Source organism: Mixophyes fleayi, chromosome 1 (genome assembly GCF_038048845.1).
Source record: "Mixophyes fleayi isolate aMixFle1 chromosome 1, aMixFle1.hap1, whole genome shotgun sequence".
Classification (NCBI taxonomy): Eukaryota; Metazoa; Chordata; class Amphibia; order Anura; family Limnodynastidae; genus Mixophyes; species Mixophyes fleayi.
The window spans coordinates 31,226,011-31,253,219 of record NC_134402.1 but is presented as its reverse complement, the minus strand read 5'-3'; the positions used below and the strand labels follow the sequence as shown (position 1 = coordinate 31,253,219).

The 27,209-nt window shown below is 39.8% G+C and overlaps 1 protein-coding gene across 4 annotated transcripts in view; it reads right to left on the bottom strand.

Moving 5' to 3' along the window:
* Positions 1 to 27,209, bottom strand: part of FGFR3 (fibroblast growth factor receptor 3) — an 81,143-nt gene that overhangs the window by 34,008 nt on the left and 19,926 nt on the right. For all 4 annotated transcript variants that reach the window (XM_075194162.1, XM_075194163.1, XM_075194164.1 and 1 more), the window contains exons 3-4: positions 21,407 to 21,670; positions 15,597 to 15,650 (exon numbers count right to left, since the gene is read on the bottom strand). In XM_075194162.1, coding sequence (XP_075050263.1) covers positions 15,597 to 15,650; positions 21,407 to 21,670 — 318 coding nt within the window. The remainder of the gene's footprint in view (positions 1 to 15,596; positions 15,651 to 21,406; positions 21,671 to 27,209) is intronic.

Sequence of the window (27,209 nt, the reverse complement as noted above, 5' to 3'; positions counted from 1 at the left end):
GGGATTAATAGGATAGTCTTTGACTAAATGAAAACATGAGTGCACACCGGCTCACAATACTGTGACAGTGTTCTGTGCATTCTGACCCACGTCATGTCCGTTTGTGTGTGAGCAGCTTTAGTAAATTTACCTTAAAATGATCCTATTTTGTACATAGCACGGTGGCTAAGTGGTTAGCACTTCTGCCTTACAGCACGGTCATGAGTTAAATTCCCGACCATGGCCTTATCTGTGAGGAGTTTGTATATTCTCCCCGTGTTTGCGTAGGTTTCCTCCGGGTGCTCCTGTTTCCTCCCACACGCCAAAAACATACTGGTAGGTTAATTGGCTGCTAACAAATTGACCCTAGTCTGTGTCTGTCTGTGTGTATGTTAGGGAATTTAGACTAAGCCCCAATGGGGCAGGGACTGATGTGAGTTCTCTGTACAGCGCTGTGGAATTAGTGGTGCTATATAAATAAATGGTAATAATAATAAATAAAAAAAAAAAAAAAAAAATCACAGGCCTAATATGTCTTGTGAATAAATGATAAACCTTAAAATATGTCTAAGTGGCTACACTGAACATTACATAGACTGCAACAGCAACACCTCCACCAAGCAAAGGAAGTTAATATAAAAATTGCTTTCCCGACAAGTGCAAATATCTAGTCTTTACAGCAAAAACACTAATATGCCAGGATATCAGGTGGACAATAGTAACATACCAAGGTTCATCAGATAGCAACAAAGTCAATAGCCAGAAATGAAATAAATGCATTCCTTCTGTAACGTGTCTGCCTTGTAATTTTTACTCAGCACAATAGGTGTAAGTTGCACTAATAAAGATCGATACTGCCAGAACAATGCTGCGCTATCAATGGGAAAAGCGTAAATAATCTTATCAAATCTGTGCAATGGGAAAATATGCACAAACAGAAACCAGGATCCAAGACCCTGTCCTCAACCATAAATAAAGGGAGATAATACAGTACTAGTGCTGCCCGGGAAAACAAAACAATTTCGACATATAAAGACAGGACAATGACATCACATTTTGGCTTTTAAATTGAAACACACTTGTTTAGCTGCAAGAAAAAAAAACTTCTATACCAGATACTATATTTAAAGTTATTACTGCTTTATAAAAACAAAAAAAAAAAAAAAAAAAGGGTGACACCATCATAAAAAATGACCAACAGTTTACATTACTGGCTAAATTATATAAAAAAAAACATACCACAATTTATAATAGTGCTGTCCACATGCCTCATTAAAAATGGTTTATAAATAAAACTATTAAAACGATCGGGTTTACTTTTGGAACTGTATCTAATTATTTATTTTTACTGTATTGTTTTCAAAAAATTTAATAAAAATATTTGATTAAAAACAAAAAACCCAAAAGAAAAAAAAAAGCCACCAATGAGCAGGATCAACAAGCTGTTTAATGTTCATTAAATCATAGACCAATGAGAGGGGCAGATGTTGTGATGTCCATCATTTATAGTCTGTTCATACCAGAATACTGGCTCAACCAACAAAATGGCTGCCACCATCGTGTGTGAAAATCTGGTTACGTATTTCATCATAGCTGCGTGGTCAGGGGCAGAACAAATAAAAAAAAATTGCCATATAGTGGTGTAGTTAAAGGTTTCTGGGAAAACATACAGTGGGCCTCCTCAATGGTCTGAAAGGTTTCAGAATAGAGGAGCAGAGGCAGCAAGGTCCAAGTTATAGCATAATAACAGTTTATTGCACCTCTGGAGACTGAATCCATGAATGATAAACATTATATGAGGTAATACTGATCAGCTGCAAAATGCACACTGAAAATAAAAAAATAAAAAAAGTAAAAAAAATTGGTCAGTACACAATGACTGTATAAAGTATGAAATGTGCAATAGTTGAGCTGATCAGCAGTTTCTTGGCCACCTTAAAGCTTATATCTAGCAGGAAAAACCAATGCCCTTATAATGCCAACGGTAATAAGCAGATGCTTTGGCAGAATGGTTTACTTTCCCCCAGAGATCCAGACAAGCAGCGACAGGCCAGAAGTGGGTCCCTGCTGAACCGTTGCTAACTTTTACAATTTCACTGCTACAATTTAGAAAGTAATTGTCTGTCAACGCCAAGACAGACTGCCAACTCTGTCCACGTGAAACAAACACGCTTCTGTAGAATGGCAGTAATGGTTTTCTTTGTACTTGTATCACACAGAGTGAGTTCCGTAACTTCATCTCCGAAAAAAAGTATAAAATCAGAGGACAGAGCTGGAGGCAGATTTGGGACCATCCTCTGCTACCGGACACAAGTACGTTACCTAAGGCAGAGCGGCAGATAAACAGGCTGCCTCAAATCCTATGCATCGCACTGTGAGGGACTTACCTGGGTGCTCCCCACTCGGTCATTTAAACTTTAGCACAGCTAATCCTGGCTCACGGTGGCATCATGCAGAGACGTCAGTGTCGTTGTGTGCGGTCGCCGGCGGAGAGAGACCAGAGAGGACGTCGTGGAACCTGTGAAGACGGACAGCAGGAGCAGACCAGACGCGGAGACAGAGAGCTCGTTAGGGCTAGGAGCGAATATGTCCACTGAAGTCCCGGCGAGTGTTCGCACAGAAGACGGCGGAAGCTCAGTGAGGATGGTGGAAAGATAGCGGCAGCTCATAGAGTACAGCGTCAGGAAGAAGACTTACGCGGAAGTGGTAAGAGGCACTCTTGGAGCATGTAAGGCCTTGCAAGGCACCCCCTCACCCTGCATATACTGTGTTAATAAAGTATTTTCTTCTGCCACCAGGCATTAGGCCCGTTCCGCTTACAAGGTGCTAGGTCTGAGTCTCCAGTTAGGTGGCACTTTAGGAATCACTGGCCTTAAAAAAGGGCACTAGGCCCCATAGCTAGAAAGGGGCGAAGTCCCTTATGTATCAGGGTACTAGGCCCTATTTTGAGGAAGGGGTGTGACCCCTGGTGTACAAGGTTCACAGGACACTTTGTGGTACTTCGTCTAGGTCAAGCAGCAGCCTCTGTGCAAGAAAAGGTACTGTGCGTTTCTGTACGGTCGTGCCTGTGTACTTTGTGGGTTGTTTAGTGCGTTTCTCTCTCAGGATCAAGACGTCAGGCCCACATTAAAGGTAGGCTCTTGCAATTCTCTGTGCCTGTGGGGACAAGGGCGTCAGTTAGAGCACCACACAGCTAGAGTAGAACACACAGTAGTTTTTCAGGCCCGTAGGTCTCTGGGGTTACACAGTGTTCCTCAGGCAGTGATTGGGCTCCTCACTGTCAGTGCAGCACGTCCCTCTTGAGTTCCAGGGGCTCGTCCCATGGTTCCAATTGGGTGTCCGAGTTCTGTCAGGTTCCCCTGACTGTTCCAGATTAGGCGGTGTTACCACCGGGTTGGGCGTGTTCGGTCCGAGTTATGGCAGTGGCCACTGACTGTTCCAGGCGGAGGCGTCTGGCCAGATGGCGCGTTGTTCCTGTGGGCCTCGGTCTAGCAGGTGGCGCCTGGTTCTTGGGACGCTGTGAGCAACCCTGCAGTGAGGAGTTTTCTCGGTAGGATCTGGGTTTCGGGTTCAGAGTCAGCGCCCGGAGTAGGAGGTGAACACCTTCTGGTGTCCCCTGTAGGTAGAGGGTGGAGGTTTAGGGAGTACACCACACCCAGTGCCTAGCGAAGTTGCTTTGACTGATCATTAGTAGTTGTAGGTTTGGGGTGCCTGTTAGCTAGTGCCAGTTTTTGGGAGGTACTCCATAGCCTCACACGTAGACTAGTGGGAGGCTGCGTATTGTGTGGTCATCCACAGGCGTCGGAGGTGGCCGGGTGAGTTTCTCGCTCTTCATTCCTACTCCTGGTTGGGCCCTCACCAATTGGCGAGTGTAGAATTTGTGGCAGGATCGTTCCCAGTCTTAAATATTAGTAGTCCCACGCCTAGGCCCAGAGCAAGACGAGGCTTCGGCAGGCGGGGCAGAGGGAGTGTCTCTGCCCTTTTGCTGCGGCCTCGGACATTCTTTATTTGGAGATCCGTGTTCTAACTTTAGTTTCTTTCTAGACGGCAGTGAAGAAGGAACACGTGGAGCGGTGGTGTGGTCCATAGTGTTCCTTCGGGATCGGTTGAGTAACAGGGGGGGCAGGAGAGGGGGATTGCAGCCTGTGCTGCCATTGCCTCTCATTTGCCTCCCCACAACACTACCGCGGGCATCATTACTCTGCTTCTGTGACTTCTGGTCGGTCTTTAGTTAGAAAATGACTTCTATATTTTAAACAAGTTGCGATACATGGAAACGATCACGCTATTTCTAAACTTTACAAAAAAGCTGATCAACACAGACTGGTGAGAAAAAGCTAATTTAAATGCACCAATAAGTACTTTTGCTGTTTCAGGAGGTAGTCGAGGCTGCTTGCCAAATACCTTTGAAAGCACAATGTAACTGTACATTCTGCGAGTTTGGCAGATAAAATAAGAATCCATTACAGGCTCTCTGCCTTGGTTGTCTAGAATCCCCTAATTAACGCACTCACCTGTGAACGCTAAGCACAGGTGGGGTACACGGAGCTCAGAAGCGAGCGGCGGAGGGAAGATTTGCAGAGGTCTCCGATCCCAGGAGTCATCCATCAAAACCTGCATATTTCTCTTCATGTAATTTTTTTAAAAAAACAAAAAAAACAAAACAAAAACATGTGGACTACGTGAAATTAGTTAATTCTCAGATCTGTCACTAAGAGCTGAACACTTCAACACAGAGCACATGGAATTTTAATATAAGCAAAAACAATACCCACAATTTTAAGAAAAGAAAAAAAAAATGAGGAAGCTAATTCTAGTTATTTAGCACATTGTACAAAATGACAGCTAAAATCTGATTGGCTGCTATAGGCAATATCTCCACTTTTCAAACCCGCAGCTTGATACATGTATCCCCAGGACTTTTCTTGACTAGAACACAAGTTCAGCTTCTGCAGTTCAATACACCATCGAGGGCGGTTGACCTTCTAACACAAGTAGCTATATACATAAAATGATATCTATCTCAATACTAATATATATATCATTTTTTTTACAGACTCCTTAGGACTGAAGATACTGCAGGTGGAGCTGCGATTGTGGGTGGGTTATTTTCCTAAGCAAATCAGAATTCCTTTCTGTAAGTCCATTGACAAATATCGCAGGGAGCCTTTGGCACCTAACACAGCAGATAACAAAACTGCTAGCACTAGGTGTACAAAGTAAAAATATCTAAAGTATATTGAAACATTTTGAATATTAACAACATCTGTAATAAACGCAGTATTCATAATCACTTTGGAGTGACATATTATTCTAAGACCAGATGCATGACCGAGACAAACGCATCATATAACACACGCTGCTTGCAGTCAACTATCAACAATTATGTGTCTAGTAAATACAATGTCTCTGTACGAATTTATAGACTTTTTAAAAAGGAAATTCATTTTGAATTAAATCTCTATCAACACAAAAACTATAACAGATGAGAACGCAGGCCTCTGTTTAGGGCTCATTCACGCAATGAAAGAATGGACACAAACGCATGAAAACTATGGTGTGATTTAGAAGAGTTTTAGTAATGTGTATTAAATGCTCTTTTCACAGGTTGTGTTTTTAGCATTGCAATCTATTCTACAATCTTGTCTATTGGTAGTGCTGGTTAACGCATGACAAAATAGGCCGTGCTGGGCTCTATGATATTAAACGCAGCATTTTAGAAAGCGATGGTGGGAACGTCACCAGAGACTCCTTTTTGTTCTAGTTTTAAATGGACTTTTCATGCATTTATTAACATGGGAAAAGCACATTAAGAATCTGTATGAACGAGCTCTCAGTGTTGTATAAGCAGTAAATCACACATGGGTTTTAAATACAAATTTAAACTTTTTTTTTTTTAGTACATAGGCAGAATATACCTTTAAGGAAGGATAGAATATTACAGAAGAAAAACATATTATTCACACTTTGCTGGAAGAGATGAGATTTCTCTTCTGCCTGTGACACTAAATACATGTTATCAATCACTGGAACTACTGACCTACAGGCCTCTGTAATGGAAAATTACTTCAATAATTCAACTTTTGAAATTTTCTTTTTTTTTGAGCTTCTGTCAGAGAATGTTACAGCACCCGGCTGCAGAAATGGCAGAATTAGTTTTACATTCATATCATTAAGTTCAAATACTCTGCATGTCATTTACTCGGATATACATAATCCAGTGTCTGGCGGGTATGCAATTCAAAACTTGGGTCACTTTGTATGGCAACTATTCGAAGAGGATTTCTGCCAATTTAGGTTCTGGTATGAGGGTTACATCACAGTCTATGGGTTTTGTTTCCAGATAAAGTGCAATTGTATGGTAGCCTGCAGCAACCAATCGAAAATGAGCTTTGATGCAAGTAGAGACATAAGCAATGAAAGCAAATTTCTGATTGGTTGCTGTGGGTTTTTTCTCAAATTTCACTGTATTAGTAAATAACTCCCTGTGTGGTATGGCAGCTGCCAGATATGATGATATACCCCATTCATACTGCACCAAAATCCCGGGTTTTTGCCGGGGCGAGCTCAAACGACCCGGGTCTTGGTGCAGTATGAATGGTACAAGTCAAAAATCCCAGGTCTTCAACCCGGGATTTATCGAGGGGTAATTCCCGGGTCGGACCCGGGTTGCCTGCACTATAAATGGTGCAACCCGGGTTTTTCCAACCCGGGTTGCACAGAAAACAAGCTGATTGGCTGTCTGACCTGTAATGCTCACAATATTTACATTAACTGCATACATAAAACCAGGAAAAAAAAACTCGAGGAAAACAGTATGGACTGAAAGAACTACTTCTATCATCCACACTATAAGAAACAAACGAAAGAGAAAGGTCGCACATACTTTACATAGGTGACTAAAGTAAAGTACGGAGCGATGAGCAGTACAGAACGGAATTGGTGGAAACACTGAAGAAATGTCTGATTGTTTACAAATGATACAATAAAAATTAAAATCTTATAGGATACACTCACACATCTTTATGGACAATACAGCAGAAAAGCAGAGTATTACGAAAAAAAAAATGTTTTCAGCCAATGAAAACTGCTCTGGTGATGACTCCCACAAATTGCCAGGGCACAGACTTGTGCAGTATAAATCATACTTAGTGAATTTCAAAGTATACCCCTCTTTGTAAACACCCCCAATAAGCAATCTGCGGCTTTGCAAGAAAATGTGCAGGGTACAAATGTTAAGCATGTCCAACCTCTTATTTGCAGCAGATTATTGGTCATCCAGCGTCCAACCCCCCTTCCCTCAATCAACATTTAAAGGTTATTAACAAAATTAATTTGATGGATCTGGGGGTTTAAGAGGGGAGCCGTAGCAATGCCACTGCTTAATAGGTAGTAATACTGTTTGAATGTTTTTTTACCGGCAAGTGAATAATTTTCCTGACGGACGGACGGAAGGAAGGAAGGAAGGAAGGGTGGGTCACAAGGGGGAGCTATGGAATGAATATAAAGGTGACTAAAATTTATAAATGACCCCCTCCCACTGTGTAAATGATTGCACACAAAACAGCTGACAGGCTGGGAAAGTTGTAAAACAAGTGCAGTCATACTAACCTACTTTCTCCTTGCTTTTTCCGGGAGAGGGGCGTGTCTGGGGGGGGGGGGGGGGACGCAGGCAATCACCTCACTTTGGCCACGCCCCTGCGACGGAAATGCAGTTTTGTTGCGGGGGGGGGGGGGGGGGGTGGTGGGGGGGGGGGGGGATTCACCGCGAATTGCGTCATTTTGGGGTGCCAGGTGCGGGAGATTTGCCAGCTCCCCCAGGAGTCCGTGAGACTGACCCGAATTTCAAGAGTCTCCCGGACATTCCAGGAGAGTTGGCAAGTATGACTGCAGTCTCTTACGCATCATCCAGTACACGGTTCGACTGCACCTTAAACGTAAAGTTCAGTGCATTTGGCCAAAACCAAACTTGGCAGAGCTTGGACTGTACAAGTAGAAAGTTCCTTTCCCGTCACTAATAACGAACCCGGCTTTAAGTGCCTACCAATGTTTTATTTTCTTTTAATAATCTGGATATCTTCCAAAACTGCCGTCATCAGAAAGGGCTCTATGGCAGGCAGTATCGTTTCCAAGACCCCCACCCCTCTTGTCCCACCAGCAGCCTGTGTGACAATTAGGCGTAATAATTGATTAATGGCCAAGCAGTAGTAACAACTCTGACCTTCACTGCTGCCAACAGCATTTGTAGACCTGTACTACTGAGAAGGTGGTGTTGCCCATAGCAACCAATCAGACATCCGCTTTCATTTTGTAAACTATTAGAAATAAGACAGCTAGAATCTGATTGGTTACTACAGGCAACACCTCCATATCCACAGTTACCTGGAACAGGTTTTATAAATGTAACCTAATGAGGTTTCTGCATTAAACAACTTTATATATGTAGCTGGAGATAAATCCAAACAATTTCCTAAATGTATTAAAACATTTTTTTAATACATACATACATACATACATACATACATACATACATATTAGAGATGGTCACTGACCCCCGTGTTTTGGTTTTGGATTCGGTTTTGGATCTGGATTACCGTCGTGTTTTGGTTTTGCAAAACTGCCATTGCGTGTTTTGGTTTTGTTTGGTTTTGTTTTGCTATTTTTTTGGAAAATCCATGTTTTTGGGCCTAAATTAACCCAATTTAGTGCTCCAACTGTTTTAGAGACAAGTAATCTAATTGTTGAGGTAATAAATCATCCAAAAAAACAGTTTAATTCTTCGTTGGTAGGCCTATTCTACACACAAAACAGATTGTCTTCCTCTCCATCTATGCATATTGGCAATGCAGCCATCGTCTTTGAATGTATATTACACCCTACACTTATAGTTAAATATGTAAAGAAATGGAAAAAGCCAGTTTGGTTTCTGTCTCTCTAGGCCCCCCTCCACTTGTATAAAATACAAAAAAATCCAGCCGTTATAGACTGTACAATATTAATTGACATGGAGAAAGCCAGTTTGGTTTCTGTCTCTCTAGGCCCCCCTCCACTTGTATAAAATACTAATAAATTCAGCCGTTATATACTGTACAATATAAATTGAAATGGACAAAGGCAGTTTGGTATCTGTCTGCATCACAATCATCAACATCATCATTAGCGCCCTCGTCGCCTACACAAATCTCCCCCTCATCCTCTTCTAATTCCAAAGTGGCATCCTCAATTTGGGTATCACCGGCTACACTCGGGCTATTAAGGCACACATCAGCAGAATGCTCACGATTAGACATCCCACTGTTGGATGGACTCTCCACAGGGATTGTTGTCATTTGTGAATCAGAGCAAATATTCTCCTGTAATGCCTCACTGTTATCTTGCAGCTCGGCTTTGACGCGTAACAGTAGTTGTGCACCAATTGTAGGCTGGGTAACTTTTTGGGATCTGCCACTAATAGCCAAAGGTGAAGGCCTTATTCTCTCTTTGCCACTGCGTGTGTAGAATGGCATGCTTGCAATTTTTTTTTTATCGTCACTTAACTTTTGCTCAGTTACACTTCTTTTTCGCTTCAATACAGTAAATTTTTTTTGGGTTTTTGTTTTTTGCACTAATTTGAAAACAGTCTGTTGTTTGACATCGCCTTGGCCAGATGACGTATTGGGAACACTAACATCAGGACTGGTGACAGAACCTGGTTGCTCATTCAGATCATATGTGGACTGCTTTGAATCCATTCTGAGCGCAAACCACTGGGGAGTGCTAAAAATTATTTAGTAGATACTGCTGACAGATATGACTTTTGACAGCCAGAAATATTAATGCACAATTAGGGAGGACACCCCAAAAGCACTGAGGAGTGCTAAAAATTATTTAGTAGATACTGCTGACAGATATGACTTTTGACAGCCAGAAATATTAATGCACAATTATGGGGGACACCCCAAAAGCGCTGGGGAGTGCTAAATATGAAGAAAAAATAATAAACCTCTATCCTCCTCTCTGCACTAGCGATTTTTGTTAGAGCAATTGCAAGAACAATATTGTATTCTCTGTCCCTGCTCTAATTAGCCTATGACTACACCCTGCTCTCTCCCTCTGTCAAATGGCGATGGATTGCTGTGGAGGCGTGTATTTATAAAGTTGAAGTATCGCGAGAACCGAGCCCCGACGACGTCACAATGACGTTCGGCCTCGATTTGGATTCGGAATGGGCGGGAGAGTACCGAGCTGCTCAGCTCGGTACTCGGATACCCAAAGTTCGGGTGGGTTCGGTTCTCGGAGAACCGGACCCGCCCATCTCTAATATATATATATATATATATATATATATATATATATATATATATATATATATATATATATATATATATATATATATACATATATACATATATATATATACATATATACATACACATACACACACACACATATACATACACACACACATATACATACACACACACATATACATACACACACATATACATACACACATCTGTAAACAAAACGATATTGTTATAGATGCAGAAGTTAAATGGATGATGGCTGTGAGAAAAAAATAAAATAAGTTAGGAGTAAACTATTTTCCTATGAACTGTTTATTTCAACACTGACACATGATTTATTTTTCCCCCCATCGGCTATCACAAATTATATGTTCAATTCTGCATGTTTTTGTGTTTAGCCAGACAACGTGTACAATGCGGTGAGTGCGCTGCAGGAAATAGAGCGTAATATAGAATAAACTCTGCCAGATATGTCAGCTTAGACATAAAATATGGGCAATCTCACTAACCATCATTTTCTTGATGCATTTTGGGAAAAAAAAGACGATAAACATATTTATATTTGGCCTCGAGACACAAAATTCCAATAAGAGTTTACGGAAGCCGAGAATCCTGCAACTAAGCACATATCTAAAAAAAATATATTTTAAAATATGAGTTCAGTAAATCAAGGCAAATAGAATTACATTTGCAGACGGTCCCCAATAACCCAAACAAGAGTACTGTAGGGTAAGATGTCCGGCTCCCTCTTGTTGACAAAGTGTAGCTACATGCTATAAGACAAAGGCTGGTGGCAAAGCCTGTTGGGACATAGCAATGAAGTACATTACAGCGTGTCAAACTCAGGGCCACATGATTTACTATTATTTATCTTAAAATTTTGCAACTTTGCTTTTTGTTAAAATTTTGTATTTTTAAAAAAAAACAAAAAAAACAAAACACCCCAGATGCACCATAACTGTAAACAGGGGGGGGGGGGGGGGGGGGATTTGAAACATTTTCTTCTCCTTTAATATTCTGATAACCATATCCTCAGGATTAGATTTACTTAGGACGGTGATGGCTAGCCTGTGGCACTCCAGGTGCTGTGAAACTACAAGCCCCAGCATGCTTCGCCAGTAGATAACTAGCTGATAGCTAGCAGAGCATCATCATCATTTATTTATATAGTGCCACTAATTCCGCAGCGCTGTACAGAGAACTCATTCACATCAGTCCCTGCCCCATTGGAGCTTACAGTTTAAATTCCCTAATATAGACACACTCAGTCACAGACAGAGAGAGGGAGAGACTAGGGCCAATTTTGAAAGCAGCCAATTAACCTACCAGTATGTTTATGGAGTGTGGGAGGAAACCGGAGCACCCGGAGGAAACTTACGCAAACACAGGGAGAGCATACAAACTCCACACAAATAAGGTCATGGTCGGGAATCGAACTCATGACCCCAGTGCTGTGAGGCAGAAGTGCTAACCACTAGGCCACTGTGCAGCATGCTGGGGCTTGTAGTTTCACAACACCTGGGGGTAAATGTATGAACGTGCGGGTTCTTCAACACCCGCGTGTTCGGCGATTAAATTTCAAGCGGCGGAAGTTTCCCTTTACAAGGCAGCGCCGCTTGAAATTTAATCGCCAAACACGCGGGTGTTGAAGAACCCGCACGTTCATACATTTACCCCTTGGAATGCCACAGGTTAGCCATCACTGACTTAGGAGGTGAAATGGCAAATACACATCCACCATTTTGCCTGCTTGTGTATTACCAGAGAAGATTTAATATGCATCATCTCACCAACATTTGCAGATGTGTCTAATTGTTGAGCAGCATCGTGGTTAACATTTTTATTATTTTTTTCAAACTATCAAATTCCATTCTGTTATTATTTTTCATACCGCCACTTCTAAATGTCCACTTTGACCACTGATATATACCATATAATGATTGAGATACTGCGGGATTCCGGAACTATTCCCATACACAATCGCACAGTCTAGATTCCTGGCTCCATGTAAATTGAGCGAGTAAAGGGCCAAATCTGTCCCTCAATAAAAGACCTCAAGGATCCAGTGAACAGCGTTCATTCCTCACTACCGACTCCGAACAGGCAATACGTTCCACTTCTGATGAGCACGCAGTGTGGACAAGCCCTGGCTGATATCGTACAGGACAAAATGTTCCAAAAACACGATTATTTAAAAATATTTCCAACATTGGGATGGAAAAAAAAAAATGCTGATCCATAACAATGTTTCACCTTACTCTGAGTGTCTGCTTTATATATCAGGTACAAATCTGTCAGAAACCCCACCAAGTAAAACAAGGCCAGCCAGTGTACGAGGCAGCCCACGGAATTCCTTGGTTACTGCTGGAGTAAAATGTTAAATTGTGTCAAAGCAGGAGGTTCTTAGCAAATGAAGGGTTCTCCAAAAACCACACGCCATCGTTGATGGCAAAGACTGGCACCGGCTAAGCTATAATTACAGACCGCCTCGGCCTCTTAAGGGACGTGCTAGAATATAAGTTACTACTAAAGAGCTGCATGGCTGATGTCTTTTTAATAGAAAAATGATGTGGGCTGAGTAAGACGCTCTTGGCGTTCTAAAAGAACTGCAGCCATGTTGTGTGTTAAAACTATTAGCCAAGTATCGAAACTTCAAGGCTTTGGGGGTGCAATCAACTCTTTTCAGCCCCGTGGCTTTACCTCAAAACGTTGCTTTCAATAAACAGAAAATGCGGTCTTAATTGTAATTGTTTGACTACAAAGCAATCCAGGTAAAATGGTTTCTCTCAAGAATGTTACACCAATCATCATCTAGAAATATATATATATATTACACACATACACACAAGTTAACCTGTGCATGATACCCATGCATTCTAGTCAAATCAAGCTACTTAAGGTGTTAAAAAGGTTCTTGTCATGCATTTGGGGATAGGCCAGGCCTCCTCAGTGGAAGAGCGTTACTTCCCGACGTAAGTGCCCTTTCTTAACGTGGTTTTGTCCACATGTCACCACCTCATCCTTCATCTTCATCGCCACATCCTTAATCTCCATCGTCTTACTGTTCTAAAACCTCTCGATACACAACGTTTCTGCTAAACACCTTATCGCTGTGCTCAATCAGTCTTCCTTGAAGGGCAGTATTCTTAACCTGCACTTTCACATCACTGCTTCTCCGTACTCGTGAAAATGCGACATACAATTGTCCATGACCAAACACAGGCTCTGGTAAATAAATACCCACACGGTCAAGAGTTTGAGCCCTCAACTGGTAAATTTAGCCTTTACTACCCCTCCCACGGGGGGAAGGGGAGGATGATGGAAGTTCAGCACGCAATTATAAATTAAATACAATTATAATTTAATTATAAATTAAATAAGCACGCAATTAAAAAATTATAATTTTTTTGTCAAATAATGTCAGTATACCAAATTTCAGGTCAATTGGATGAGCCCTTTCTGAGAAAATAGTTTTTTCCACACACACACTAACACACGCCGCTAGGCGCATATGCATATATATATATATATATATATATATATATATATATATATATATATATATATATATATATATATATATATATATATATATATATATATATCCATATATCCACTATTTCTGCAGCGTTGTACAGAGAACTCATTCACATCAGTCCCTGCCCCATTGGAGCTTCCAATTTAAATCCCCTAATATACACACACATACAGGCCGAGAGAGACTAAGGGCAATTTATAGCAGGCAATTAACCTACTAGTATGTTTTTGGAGTGTGGGAGAAAACCGGAACACCCGGAGGAAACCCACGCAAACACGGGGAGAACATACAAACTCCACACAACGACTCCCACAGCAGTTTATCAGCGGTCCTTGGGGCCCTGCAGGGACTGGAAGGGTGGAGTTGACCAGGAAAACGTTTGAATCTTATGTACTTGAGGCCCCCTGGCACCAAGGCCCAGAAGGCTCCGGAAATGGCGGCCGCTGAAGTAGTCCTGTGGCACACACAATGTAAAAGGACAGGAGTCCTAGGTGAGGGACTGCCAACTGGACTGCTCAGGGAGAAACTTCCTCACTAGATTTTCAGTCGATTTTTACATTAAATTTTCTTTACAAATGTCTTGAAACAATCTTGACTCATAAATGTGTTCTACGCCACGGCAAATGTATAGGTAATTATATAATTATTTTTTGGCAGAAAAAAAAAAAAAAAACTTTGGTCATGCCCCCAAACCATTAATAGTTATTTTTTTTCACAAAAAAGTAAAAAAATAAATTAAATATATATATATATATATCCCATGTGGGTGGTTGAACAGTACCACAGGAAAGAACCATAAACCAGGAAGAACAAACAGGAAATCAGGAAAGATACCCATATTTTGTGAAGATGAGCTCAGCAAGGGAGTGGTGCATTCCACACATAAAACATTATATCCCAAACATTCTCATGGGAACTGCAATGGTTGGCAAGTTTATGTTTTAGGAAGGAGGTATCCGGTGCTGACAAGTGCTGCTCGGTTACACAAAATGGCTCGAGCAGCAATTTCTTGCCACATTTAATGTCAGCAGGAAATAGAACATTTTGATTGGCCCACAAAATGCAGCCAATCGTAACGAGTACCATGTCATGTACAAAAAGAGGCTCAGGATTACCAAGATACATGATGAAATTACAAGGCACGGAGGGACATGTGAATTAGTGAATTGTTCCTAGTGAACGGATAGGCTGAATTCTCATGAATATTCTGTCACCAATAAAATGGCTGCTTCCACTGTGCGTAGGAGACAAGTACTCTTTTCTGCTTCGGTGCTCATAAGCATTACATAAATATAAATGAAACTGGACACCTTCATTTTTTTAACATGTTGTATACTTTTCCAACTTAAAACAAGGAAACATCTCATAAAAAGCCACAAATATAGTTTTCATCTCCTAAACCCACGAAGCTACATCGTGTCGGGGGTATAACAAATTACACACAGATGATATTGTACATGGACCCAAGCCTGTGGAGCCAGAGGAGAAATATTACTTTCAAAAGCCACATACATTAAAACATGTGTGTATGATTTGTACGCTATTTCCAGCGGAGGCACCAGAGTGCCTTAATTATAGGTACAGAATCCAATGTCTTTTCACGTCATATTGCGGTTGCCCATTATAAAAAAACCCCCAAAAAAACCACGTATACATAAGGGCCGTTTGTTGAGATTGTTTTTAAATTCCTACAGAAATCTCGCCAAGTGTCTCTGATTACCATAGTATTCTTACTTTATTTGGTTATTATAACGGTATAACGTATAGAAGAAAAAAAATGACAAAAGATTTACCTCTCTCCTCAACTTCTTCATCATCATCTTCGTCATCACCAGATGAAGGCATGTCTACAAGAGAAAAGAAAATCACTAGACCTGTACAGTTTACCTGGAAGTTTGCCTAACAATTTAAATTGTTTTTTGAAAAAAGTCACAGGTAATCAGACGTGGCTTCTCTTAAAGAATGTTAACCTGTCAAAACCTTATCTAAATTAAATCTTATTTTAAAAACAGAAGCCTTTGTTTTACATCCGTAACATCTACAGTAATACAAAAACGATATCACCTGCCAGAATCATATAAACATTTAGTTTTTACTGCCAAGGCAACACAGGTTCTACAGACATAATGATACAGAACAATGGATATACATAATTACAGTTATTGAACCACATAGGTTATAAGACAGATCTGCATATCCATAATTTAACTTTAAAAATAAAATAAATAAATCTAAAAAAAAACCAAAAAACAGTATGGAGAATTTCTTGATAAAGGATTGGACAGGTTAAATGAAACTTGGTCCAACTTTAGTACCAGTTATGAAAATAAGTGACATGTTCGAACTGGGTAGATTCCTTCCCATCGATCCGCTGTTCACCTTAAACGCATGAAAAACGCTTTTAAAACATAGTACAATTAGGAGTCAATGGTGCACTTCAAAACATAGCATTTTAAAGTGGCATTGAAATTTTAGAAAACAGCAATTTCTATTACTTGTGCGTTAAACCTACCAGTATAAAAATGTTTTATTTTAATCGAAATACTGCATGTTTGAGAAAGAAAAATTACCCAATATAGCCAAATATACATTAGCCAAATTTTAAATATTATTAGATCTTCCTACTGACTACTGAAGTATATATATATATTGTACTTGTTCCATTCCAGTTATACTACCCTATGTTCTAGACCACATTTGCATTTGTAGATTGTGCGTTTCTTGACAAACTATTTGGGTGGCATAGAAATTACACTGTCCAGAGTGGACTTAAATTTATTTATAGAAATGAGTAAAGCAATTTGCACAAGTGATTTCAAAAACCACTAATGTCAGATAGAACACCCCAATTAAAAAAAGGACGATGTCCTCTGACTCATTCTGAGGTAGCACAAAGGGGTGAAATTTTTAAAAATAGAATGATTAGCGGGAAGTGGGATGGCTGGGATAAAGCAACGAACAAATAATCCCTAAATCCAACAGAAAATGTTGGGAATGTGTAATCATCCAATCATTTTCCTATCAGACAGACCGCTTTAACGTTTGCCGATGGTTTCGGGAGCTTGAATATGTCTGATGACGGCTGAATGGCTTCTAAAGTAATTTGATGATCTTCTCAGTACTCCAGACTGGTCTCTAGAGTAATCGTGTTTGACATGGGGTCAAATGTACGCAGAGCACGGAATACAATACTCCTCCGACTGTAGAATCACCAGATCTAGGTAATGTTAGATCCATTAAAATTCCGAATTTCAGATGTGTTTAGAACACAAATCAAGTGCATTCTATACGGACGTTTAACGCGCGTTTATATTGCGTTGTGCTTCGGTGCTCAATGCATCTTGTTCGACATCAGTATGTCTGACTTGCGTCAACGCAGACAAAAATTTACATTCATCTCAATGGAAGCACATTGCAAACGAGATGCAATTAAGCTGCTCATCCATATATGTTTCCACATGCCTTTGGCTTAAAGATGATAACGGTCACAGACATGTTTAATCCGTTTTTTTAAACCTCTTTGTCTGTTTTACAAAGCTTGTTTATTAGTTTACTGTGTTTGTCCCCAATTGTAAAGCGCTACGGAATCTGTTGGTGCTATATAAATAAATTATGACGATGTGTAAACTCATCTAAAGGCGTATTAAATGCGTACATAATGTCTACTAATTTCAGGGGGGTGGGGTGAATGTATAGAATAGACCTATTTAGTTAGTATAAACACTCCAGTTATTACATGTATATTACTCAGCGCAGAAATTCAGTGTCTGATATATATTAAGGTCAGACAGTGGAAGACTTCAATACATAAAATGAAACGTTTAATCATAGTTTTAAAACAAATTCGCAAAGCAGTTTGTTAATCTGACTGCAATTAGATCTAAATTACTTTCTTTTTTTTGGGAGGGGGGGGGGGGGAAGATAGCCATTTTTTACGGATTTCTGCTCTTTAAATATTGTGAGGGGAACAGACCTGTCATTCTGATTATTTTTTTTGGCGGGGGGGTTCTGCAACTTAAAAAGTCATATGAATCATCTGAAACATTGCTGCTCGTCTTTTTACAAACAGACACTTTTCATAATCGGATATCTATATGAAGAGAATTGGGCACAATCACCGACACTGCCTGTTAGCAATTCGACAGAGCTTCCTGCCGCAGGGGATGTGATGGGAATATTGTCACTTAGAATTTCTTTTTTATTCCTACTACATCATCATCATTTATTTATATAGCGCCACTAATTCCGCAGCGCTGTACAGAGAACTCATTCACATCAGTCCCTGCCCCATTGGAGCTTACAATCTAAATTCCCTAATATAGACACACACACACACACACACAGACAGAGACTAGGATAAATTTTTTGATAGCAGCCAATTAACCTGCCAGTATGTTTTTGGAGTGTGGGAGGAAGCCGGAGCACCCGGAGGAAACCCACGCAAACACAGGGAGAACATACAAACTCCACACAGATAAGGCCATGGTCGGGAATCGATTTCATGACCCCAGTGCTGTGAGGCGGAAGTGCTAACCACTAGGCCACTGTGCTGCCTCACTACATAATGCATTCTACAGAACTCTAAGAGGAGGGACAGAAATGCAGCCACAATACTGTGGTCCTTAGATATGGGAAAATGTATAACCAATAAAAATAAGATGAATGCAAGTTTCAATTCTCAATTAATAAAACCTTTTATCTGAGAAACGACCATGTAATTGCATTCAAAAAAATTGGCCCCAAATGATTCAATTACAACACAGGGAAGCCACTGAGTAATACAAAGGTTGCAAAACTCGTCTATCAGCCAACAGCAGGAAAATGAAAAAGATAAGAACAAAATTAAATATTGAGATAGTCTATCATTCAGTTGAAAGATCACGTTTTATTTTTTGTTTTGTTAAGGTGTAAAGTGAAACTGTCCACTATAAATTAGCATTCTCTGCTCATCAAAAACACTTCTATTGTGACAATACAACAAAGCTGTTCAACCTTTATTGAAATCAGTTATTTATTATTTTCTCCAGATACTATAGAGCTAGCAAAACCCTTTTCCCCTTGGAAGTGACATTTTATGCAAAGGAGTTGGAGAACCCATCCTCCAATTGCAAGGCAGTGTGTTAATAGACTCCTACTCGGTCTGTGAGTTGAATCAGGTATGATTAATAGATTCATGAAACTGGATCTATAAAGCCACAAGCGGGCGGATTCTGCCACCCAGCCGAAGCACTCAGGGGCAGGATGTCAATCTTAGCCACACTTATAGCTGCTCGAATTGGAGAACAGTGGGTCATTTGGGACAAGTGAATTCACTTAGGGGACAGTCAGTGATGGTAGAAGGTGACCACACACACCAATCCTAATCATCTTGTGACTGCATTCATTAACACGGTTGGTTGTTAACTCAGGTTCAGTTACATCACGATCAGGCATCATGATCATTCTCAGGAGTGATAGGCTGGATACACACTACAGGTCTCCCCACCCCCGATTATCAGACCAATCACACGATAGACAACCGTTCGGCCAGATATTGCATTAGTGTGTACGCTCCACCAATGAACAATCGTTCCAAAGCTCATCGCATCGTTTAATTTGATTATATAAGTGGACTAAAAATCTCGTTAGGCGCTGGAACGATGTCATTCCAATTCTGCAGTGTGTACGCACTCACGACCAGGCGTATAGTCCAATCTCCGTAGAGTTTACAGAGTCACAATCTTCTCAGCTGATGGTTATGACAGATGAAGAGCGCAGATCTGAAGGTAAATCTTGTAAAACGTGTATAGTGTGTACACATGAATGGACGTGCTGATCGGGACTTCCTTTTTTTTCTCCAGTCGTTGGTAAAGTCAATAGAGATATTGCATCCTAAGAAATTTTCTGTATTGTTCACACAGCCATACTGAGATATTGGGCCAATTGTGACCATATAGTCAGCATAAGTAACAGGCTGCTAGCCAGTTAATATTAAAACCAGTTTCGTTCTTGCAAAATCTATTGCAAAGTATCAAGGTCTCCCCAGGATAAAAATTAAGTCAAACAGTATAAAACAAAAAACCTAATAGTGAAAAAAATAAACAAACATTACAACAAATAAGTAAACCTAATTGGAATGCAGAAGGGGGGGTGGGTGAATTTTCGACATGAACATCAGGACAGTAAATTGAAGGATGGCAGGTGAGTGAATAAAAGGGACAAAAAACGGGATATAATTTGCACCATGGGCCACAGGCCTCTAGTCGTGTCAGTACTCTTCACTATTCTGATAACGAAAAATAAAATCTGCCACTATAGCTTTGATCAGAATAATGCAAAATACTAGCTTAATAAAATGCAGAAAGCTAGACAAAACACGAGCCAAGTAAATAAACTTGTGGTTAAATGGTTTGTTTTGATTTTTCTGTAGAAATTCCTGGCGAAAAATCTTTAAGTAAAAAAATAAATAAAGTAAAACATTAAAGATAAACAGGTAGGGTCCGGGATTGAGAAATTAAAAACAAACAATCACAGTCTCGGCCTTTGTGTTCCAGCAGGATATCAGGGAAAGGGGCAGAGAAATGAGATTTGATCCTTTAAAAACGTCTAGATTATTACTCTTCCCACTATCAAAACATTCTATCACTTTACCACCTCCCTGGACACAGCTGTTTTCTATTCAAAGTACCACCAGCTGCCCAATTTCACCCCCCATCCTAACTTGCCCCTTGATCCTTAAAGCATTTTAATGCAATTTTATAGACACAAACACATTTTAGGATCTCAGAAGTTCCTCAGACTCTTCTCCTGTTACTTTTTTAATAGAGAGAAGTAGGTGGTGGGTTTGGGGAGGGGAGACCACTGAAAAGTAAAAATGTTTCTTTGACTATTTAATTGATGTGACCTCCAAATGTCTGTTGGAATTTTTTTTTAAATAATATGTGATTAAAAGCAGATGTAGAACAAGGTGGCAGGAAAAGAAAAAAAAAAATAGTCCAAAACCTTTGTTTCATTTTGTTTAATCCCGGCCAAATAGAGTGACCCCCTTTGAGATCAGATACACACGTCTTACCAGGTCGGCTGCTGGATTCTACCACGAAAAGGTTCTGTTGTCAGTCTGGGCTAAATGTTAAAAAATTTCATTCAGGCTTTTGAACCTCTTGACACACTACAAAGATGGTGTTGATCTACTGCTAGCCCAGCTGGCTTTAATAATTAATTGCATGCGGCTAATTACTTTGTAATTGTGAGTTGATAATTAACCCCTCAAAGCACGAGTATTCTGTGATTCAGGAATGCGATAGGAAGGATGGATTTAGGTTGCCATATTTAAAGGAATTTCCAACTTCTAGTGAAGGGGAATGCTGCTAAAATTCAATTTTATGAGTATTTTGGTAGAGGACTCTCACACCAACATGTAGCAGGAGAGATACGACACAGTGGTTGTAAATGAGAGATGGCTGTTAATAAGGAGGGGACCCCCACCAAAGTACTATAAGGGGAATAGAGGGGTGCTAGACCTGGTAGTCAGCTGTAGGGTCACTATATTGACTGCTAACGAAGAAAGAGGTTTAAAATTTTACCTCAACCGGCTTTAATTAGACAAAAAATTTCACTGGCTTACCGGCTACTTTGATGGTAAAGTTTCGGAGGACCTCCGTAGAATGCCACAACGTACAGCTATAAATCCCAGAGTCGTCGTAGGAAACGTTTATGATCCTCAGCAGGTTCTGTCTTGTGTACGTCCGGTTGTTGGCCCTAACCGCGACCCCGTCTTTCAGCCATAACATAGGCATCGGAGGGCTGTCCACGCTACAAGACAACTCCATGGTTTCTCCAATCCCGAACATGAGCTCATCGAGGGAGGACGGCTCTACTGTGAGGAAATCTGAAAAAGAGAGATAAAAAAACTTTTTTTAAAATAAAAGAAAAAAAAGAAAAAAAGAAAAAAAGACAATCCGTTCAATTATCAGAACTGGAAATATTCTACGCAAAACTGATCATTGGTATTTGCATAATGAAACATTCATCAGCGATATCAGATTAAGAGAGAACAATATGTCCCTAAGTTTTTAGTTTTAGCTTTATTGGGTAAATCTAAATAGAGATTATACAATAATAATAATAATAATAATAATATTAATAATAATAATAATAATAATAATAATAATAATAATAATAATAATAATAATAATAATAATAATAATAATAATAATAATGGGAGGGTCCTTTTTGGCTTATAGGGCATCTACTAGCAGTTTTAGATTTGCAGTTATGCATTCAGTGGATTATGTTCATAGCTTAAAAGCTTATAAAAAATAAATAACAGAACTCATACCACGGCACTGGACAAATCTTACTGCAGCTTGCTTTATTTTCGGTACACCTAGTGTTGGCTTAAAGTATAACCAGTTATGTTAAAGTGTGATAGTGTTCAATTCATCACCATTTTAGCAAGTGGTCAAGCTGAGCATACGATCCACTAAAGCAGTGTTGGCTAACCTGTGACACACTCCAGGTGTTGTGAAACTACAAGCACCAGCATGCTTTGCCAGCTATCAGCTAGTTATCTACTGGCAAAGCATGCTGGGGCTTGTAGTTTCACAGGTTAGCCATCACTGCACTAAACGCATGCAAGAGAATGCACCTGTTCAGTGATACAAGAGCACTAGCCCAGGGTACAGAAACCACAGCTGGTAGTTATACTTATTGTAGGACAACAGCTTGCAGGAGAGTCAAGCAAGAGTACACTTGACATCTATGGATAGCAGGTGTTACCCGTAGCAACCAATCAGATTCTAGCCATCATGTTCTAGAATGTACTAGATAGATGATCGCTAGAATCTGATTGGTTGCTATGGGCAACACCTCCACTTTTCATTTTAAGAAGGTTTAGTAAATTCCCCCCTTAGTACGGAAAACGGGAGGGGGGTGGCAGCTCAAGTCTTTTCAGGTTATTGATACAGGTTATACCAAACACTTTCATTGACGTGGCTCACTACATTGAAACTTGGAATACTACTAATAATAATAATAATAATAATAATAATAATAATAATAATAATAATAAATAAAGTTGACATCACTAGGTGACTGAAAACAAAATAAAAATTGGAAAATGTGAAGAAATAATTACAACCAATGTTTCAGGCTGTTTACAGAAGACAGGGGTTGCTTATTTTAGTTAAATCGCTGACCTTGCCAATAATATGAGCTCTAAACCAATTTGAAAGCTCAAAATAAACACCAGGCAGTAAAAAGCTCGCTAGATTTATACCCGGCTCCTGCATCCTGTCAAAGGCTTCTGTCAGGACATGATATTTAGACATTTCTTGCTCTGCAAACCTGCCCCAAAGGCCTGTCAGCGTAACACCCCTTAGAATCAGCCTTGTCAGAATAATTATATGAGTGATAAACAGTTTTCCACTGCTAAATGCCCAATTTTCTTTTCACCCTGGCTGAATAGATGAAGAAAGAGGCAGGACATCTCTAAAGGTCTAGAGAAAAAGGTATGTGAAGATATTCTGAAACTTATAAAGAACGTTCAATCACTTATAAAACCATTATTAAATAATCCCAGTTCTAAAACGTCACAAAAACACCATAACCACCAACTGTTTGAGGCAAGCTCTCGCTCATGAAGGTGTGCGTGGCAATTCAAGAGTGTTTTCAGAAGGGTTGTGGACGACCAATCACGTCACACTTGGCGAGAAAATGCCCATTTTGTGTGTGCGCACTACTGGGCATACTTTCCCGATTGGCCAATGTCAGGAGATATGGAGCATTTTAATTTGAACAAACATGGCACTGCGGAATCCTTGTTGCACTTCATAAAAGATCACAATAATATTATTAATAATAAGCATAAAGGCTATTATTAGTTTAGTGGCGCAGACAGTATAGTACAAAAGCTCCTAATTGACACCGATATGCCGGCCCGTCTGCTTTCAGTCCCCAACACGCCTAGTCCGCCAATGCTACGACTCACATCCTAATATGTTGTGTCACTTATTAAGATGTGACAACCCAGGCAGGTGTGGTAGCAAGGAGTGGGATTACACATGAGCCACCACTAAGCATGTAAATTCATATTCTATTTAAATGTTTTTCGTTAATGGTCCCTGCTGTCTATTACCTCTAGGCACCGAGAGGGTCAAGCATTGGCAGGTGGTAGAACAGCTGGACTAAAAGAACAGGCCCTGGGTAGGAGATCAGTCAAGTTTTGACAACGTTGTTTGGGACTTCATGGAGTGTCCTGGACTGAAACAATCTCTAGCTCCAACTCACCGAAAGGAAGGGCTGAATATCTTGCCTCAAGCCTTTCAGACGGGTTAATTATCAAAACAGCTTACGGCAGGCAGTGCAGGAGAAGAAGCACAATAAGTGTGAGATCAGCGTAGACTACAGTCCTTCAAAATTATTTTGTTTTTAAATGGTTTAAATAATGCAATTAAGTGGATACGGTATATAATATTGCAGATTAGCTCCCACCTAGATTATAACGCTATTAAAATGCACAATATGCCCTAAAACAACAAGTTAAAATTATCAGTGTAATAGTCAACTAATGCAGATATTTAATATACAGTAGCTCCCATTTATTACATATATACTATATGTGATTTTTTTTCCCCCCTCTCTTTTATTACTAAACTTACTGATAGACGGCTGCTAGCAGGGCACCAGCTATACAATCCTGCATACACAATATTTGCCTTAGCAGACAGCTAAATAGGTTCTAGATGGCTGACCCCCAATGCTCCCTTCTGCCAATTAGCAAATGGGTCTTCTCTGGGTCATCTGTGTCCTGGTATGGAGCCAAGCTCAGCGTGCGTGAAGGCGGGAAGAGGCTCAAGTGGTTTGTTGATAAAACAAGACATGGCTTGGTGAGCAAAGGCCTTTATTTAAAAACCCAAGAAGATAAGGACCACTTGTGGCAAAGTCCTCACAAAGGAGGCGTGACTGAAAGATTGGCCTCTGTCACAAAGGATGCTCAGCGAGAGCCGAACAAGCAGAACGCTGTCTGCAAGGACACCAAAACGCTCATTTGTTAAGGAGTCCTCCTGGAAATCAATGCAAGTTTTATTCTGTCAATAGCCTAGTCTAGAACGAATAAAACAAAATTAATGTGTCTATTAATGCCATTCCAAACAGGAAAAACACTCCTAGAGAACACACAGTCCAACTTACTGCATACAGATGTGCCAATATTATCCCAAAAAAATGTTTATTTTACCTCGAGACATCCTATTCAAATCCCATCTAGAAATGTAGCTGAGCAAAGACTTTCGGGAATCTGGGTTTGCCTGAAGTTTCACTTTGGGATAACTTTGGCTACACCTTTACATGAATTTACTGACATATGTAACGTTCCAAAACTTGCCGTTTGCAAATCCAGACAATATATTGCATCCAAACATGCACATGCACTGATTTTGGTACACGTACATGCTAATTTAATAAGCGGAACGCAAATAACACTGAAGTGAGGTAACCAGTGGCTACCAGACATTTCCTTATCAAAATTTGATTGGTTGCAATTTTGTTGTATTGAAAAATCCTAAATAAAATATATCCAGAAAAAAAAATAAAAAATGATTACTATGTTATTAGGTTTCATGAACAATGTGCATTTTGCAAATTATTATTATCTTGGACTTATAAGGCGCCACAAAGGACCCGCAGCACCGTACATTATATATACAGAAAACAGAACCAAGACATACCATTTTGGTTCAGTTTTCTGTGGTAACATGAGATGTTGACAAACACGCACTGGCGGCAAAAGCACTTTCCCCTCATAGCAGAGGAATTAGGCGGCTCTCAACAAACTTAAAAAGTGTACCTAAATACACTGGAGGCAGCCATTTTTTGTAGGCGGAGCACAGATTTATGAGAATGCAGTCTACAGACTTCCCTTCCGCAAAAGGTACAGATTCCAAATCTGACAGGAAAACAGTTACAAGGGAGGTACACCAAATTATGCCATGGTCATCAAAGCAAAAACGCTGGGGTGCATATAATGAGTGTCACGCAACCAAATATAACGTAGAGCGTTTTCTAATGAAATAAGGCACAGGATTAGTCCAAGTCAAAAAGCAGCTTTAGTTATAAAATGCACAAACAACTTGCCTTAATTTTATAATAAAAAAAACAAAAACAAAAAACAACTTCACCCAGAAAATGTTTCACTGATGAAATCTATTACCGATTTCCCTTCTCTGCTGCCCCTAGGCCTTCAACCTAAAATATTTACAGGTCATATTACATAACAGATTGGAAATGCTACTAGTGATATTTAGGGTTATGCTTATTAACTCAAACTTAATCTTCAAATAAACAGTGATTTTTTTTTTCAAAGGACTAGGGAGGAATTGAAGATAAATGTGCATGACTCCTTTCAAAGAAAAGAAAACCGGATAGAAAAGTGGATATAACAGTGTGTCCTCATATTTGAGGCAATAAAAGCCACTCTTTAAACCCCCTGTCAGATCCAGGCAATAAGACAAATGTATTTCAAATTTTGCATTTATTTTTTCAACACTAATTGGTCACAAACTGTCAGTTCACTCTGTTCTGTTGAAATAACAAATCTATGAAGAAAAAAAAAGTTTATCGTCTTTAGAAAGGCCAAAAACTCTATTGTGCCGACCGTAATAATTCAAATATTTGCCATTTGATTAGTGCTTCTTACAATTGGCCAGACTTCAAGATTTTAGTCAAACTGTTACATATATTGTCCGGGATCAATTATCCAGAACAAATAGTTCCAAAACCCATAAAGCAAAAGAACAAAACTAAACAAAACAATAAAAAATCCAAAACTATTAGAATAGAATAAAGTATAAAAAATATCTAAGGTGAACCAAAACTAACCCACTTATCAAGCCACTAAAAAAAAAAGGTTAGCATGTTTAAATGATTTCATTTCATTACAACACCCTGATATAGGTTTAGTATGGCTGAGATCAAAAAACAGATGTTACTATGAACAGATCTATAAATCTGTCACCAACCACAGCCACTCAGTAGACAATCTGAAGCCCAAATCTTGACATGAATCTGTAGGAGAGTTTCCAGAGATTACATGACATCCTGACACTCCCTCCTGTTGTCTATTCACAAGATTTACTACTGTCAATTAGTTTTCTGTTACAATAACACTTTTTTTTTTTTTTTTAAATTAAAACTATTACAGATGCAAAACTAAAACGATGCTTTACTCAATCTCAGCACGTTACCGCATTTGTAGCCAGTACGCAGGCAACATTCACATTATGTTATGTTATAATAAAGATCATTTTTGGGGCAGAAGTATCAATTAGAGAGTTGTTTTGGGTTTGTGAAACGCGTTGTGTGTTTGTGAAGAATGCAGAGTGTTTGGGTTTGACACAATGCACCCTACAGCTGTTGGCCTCCATTAGACT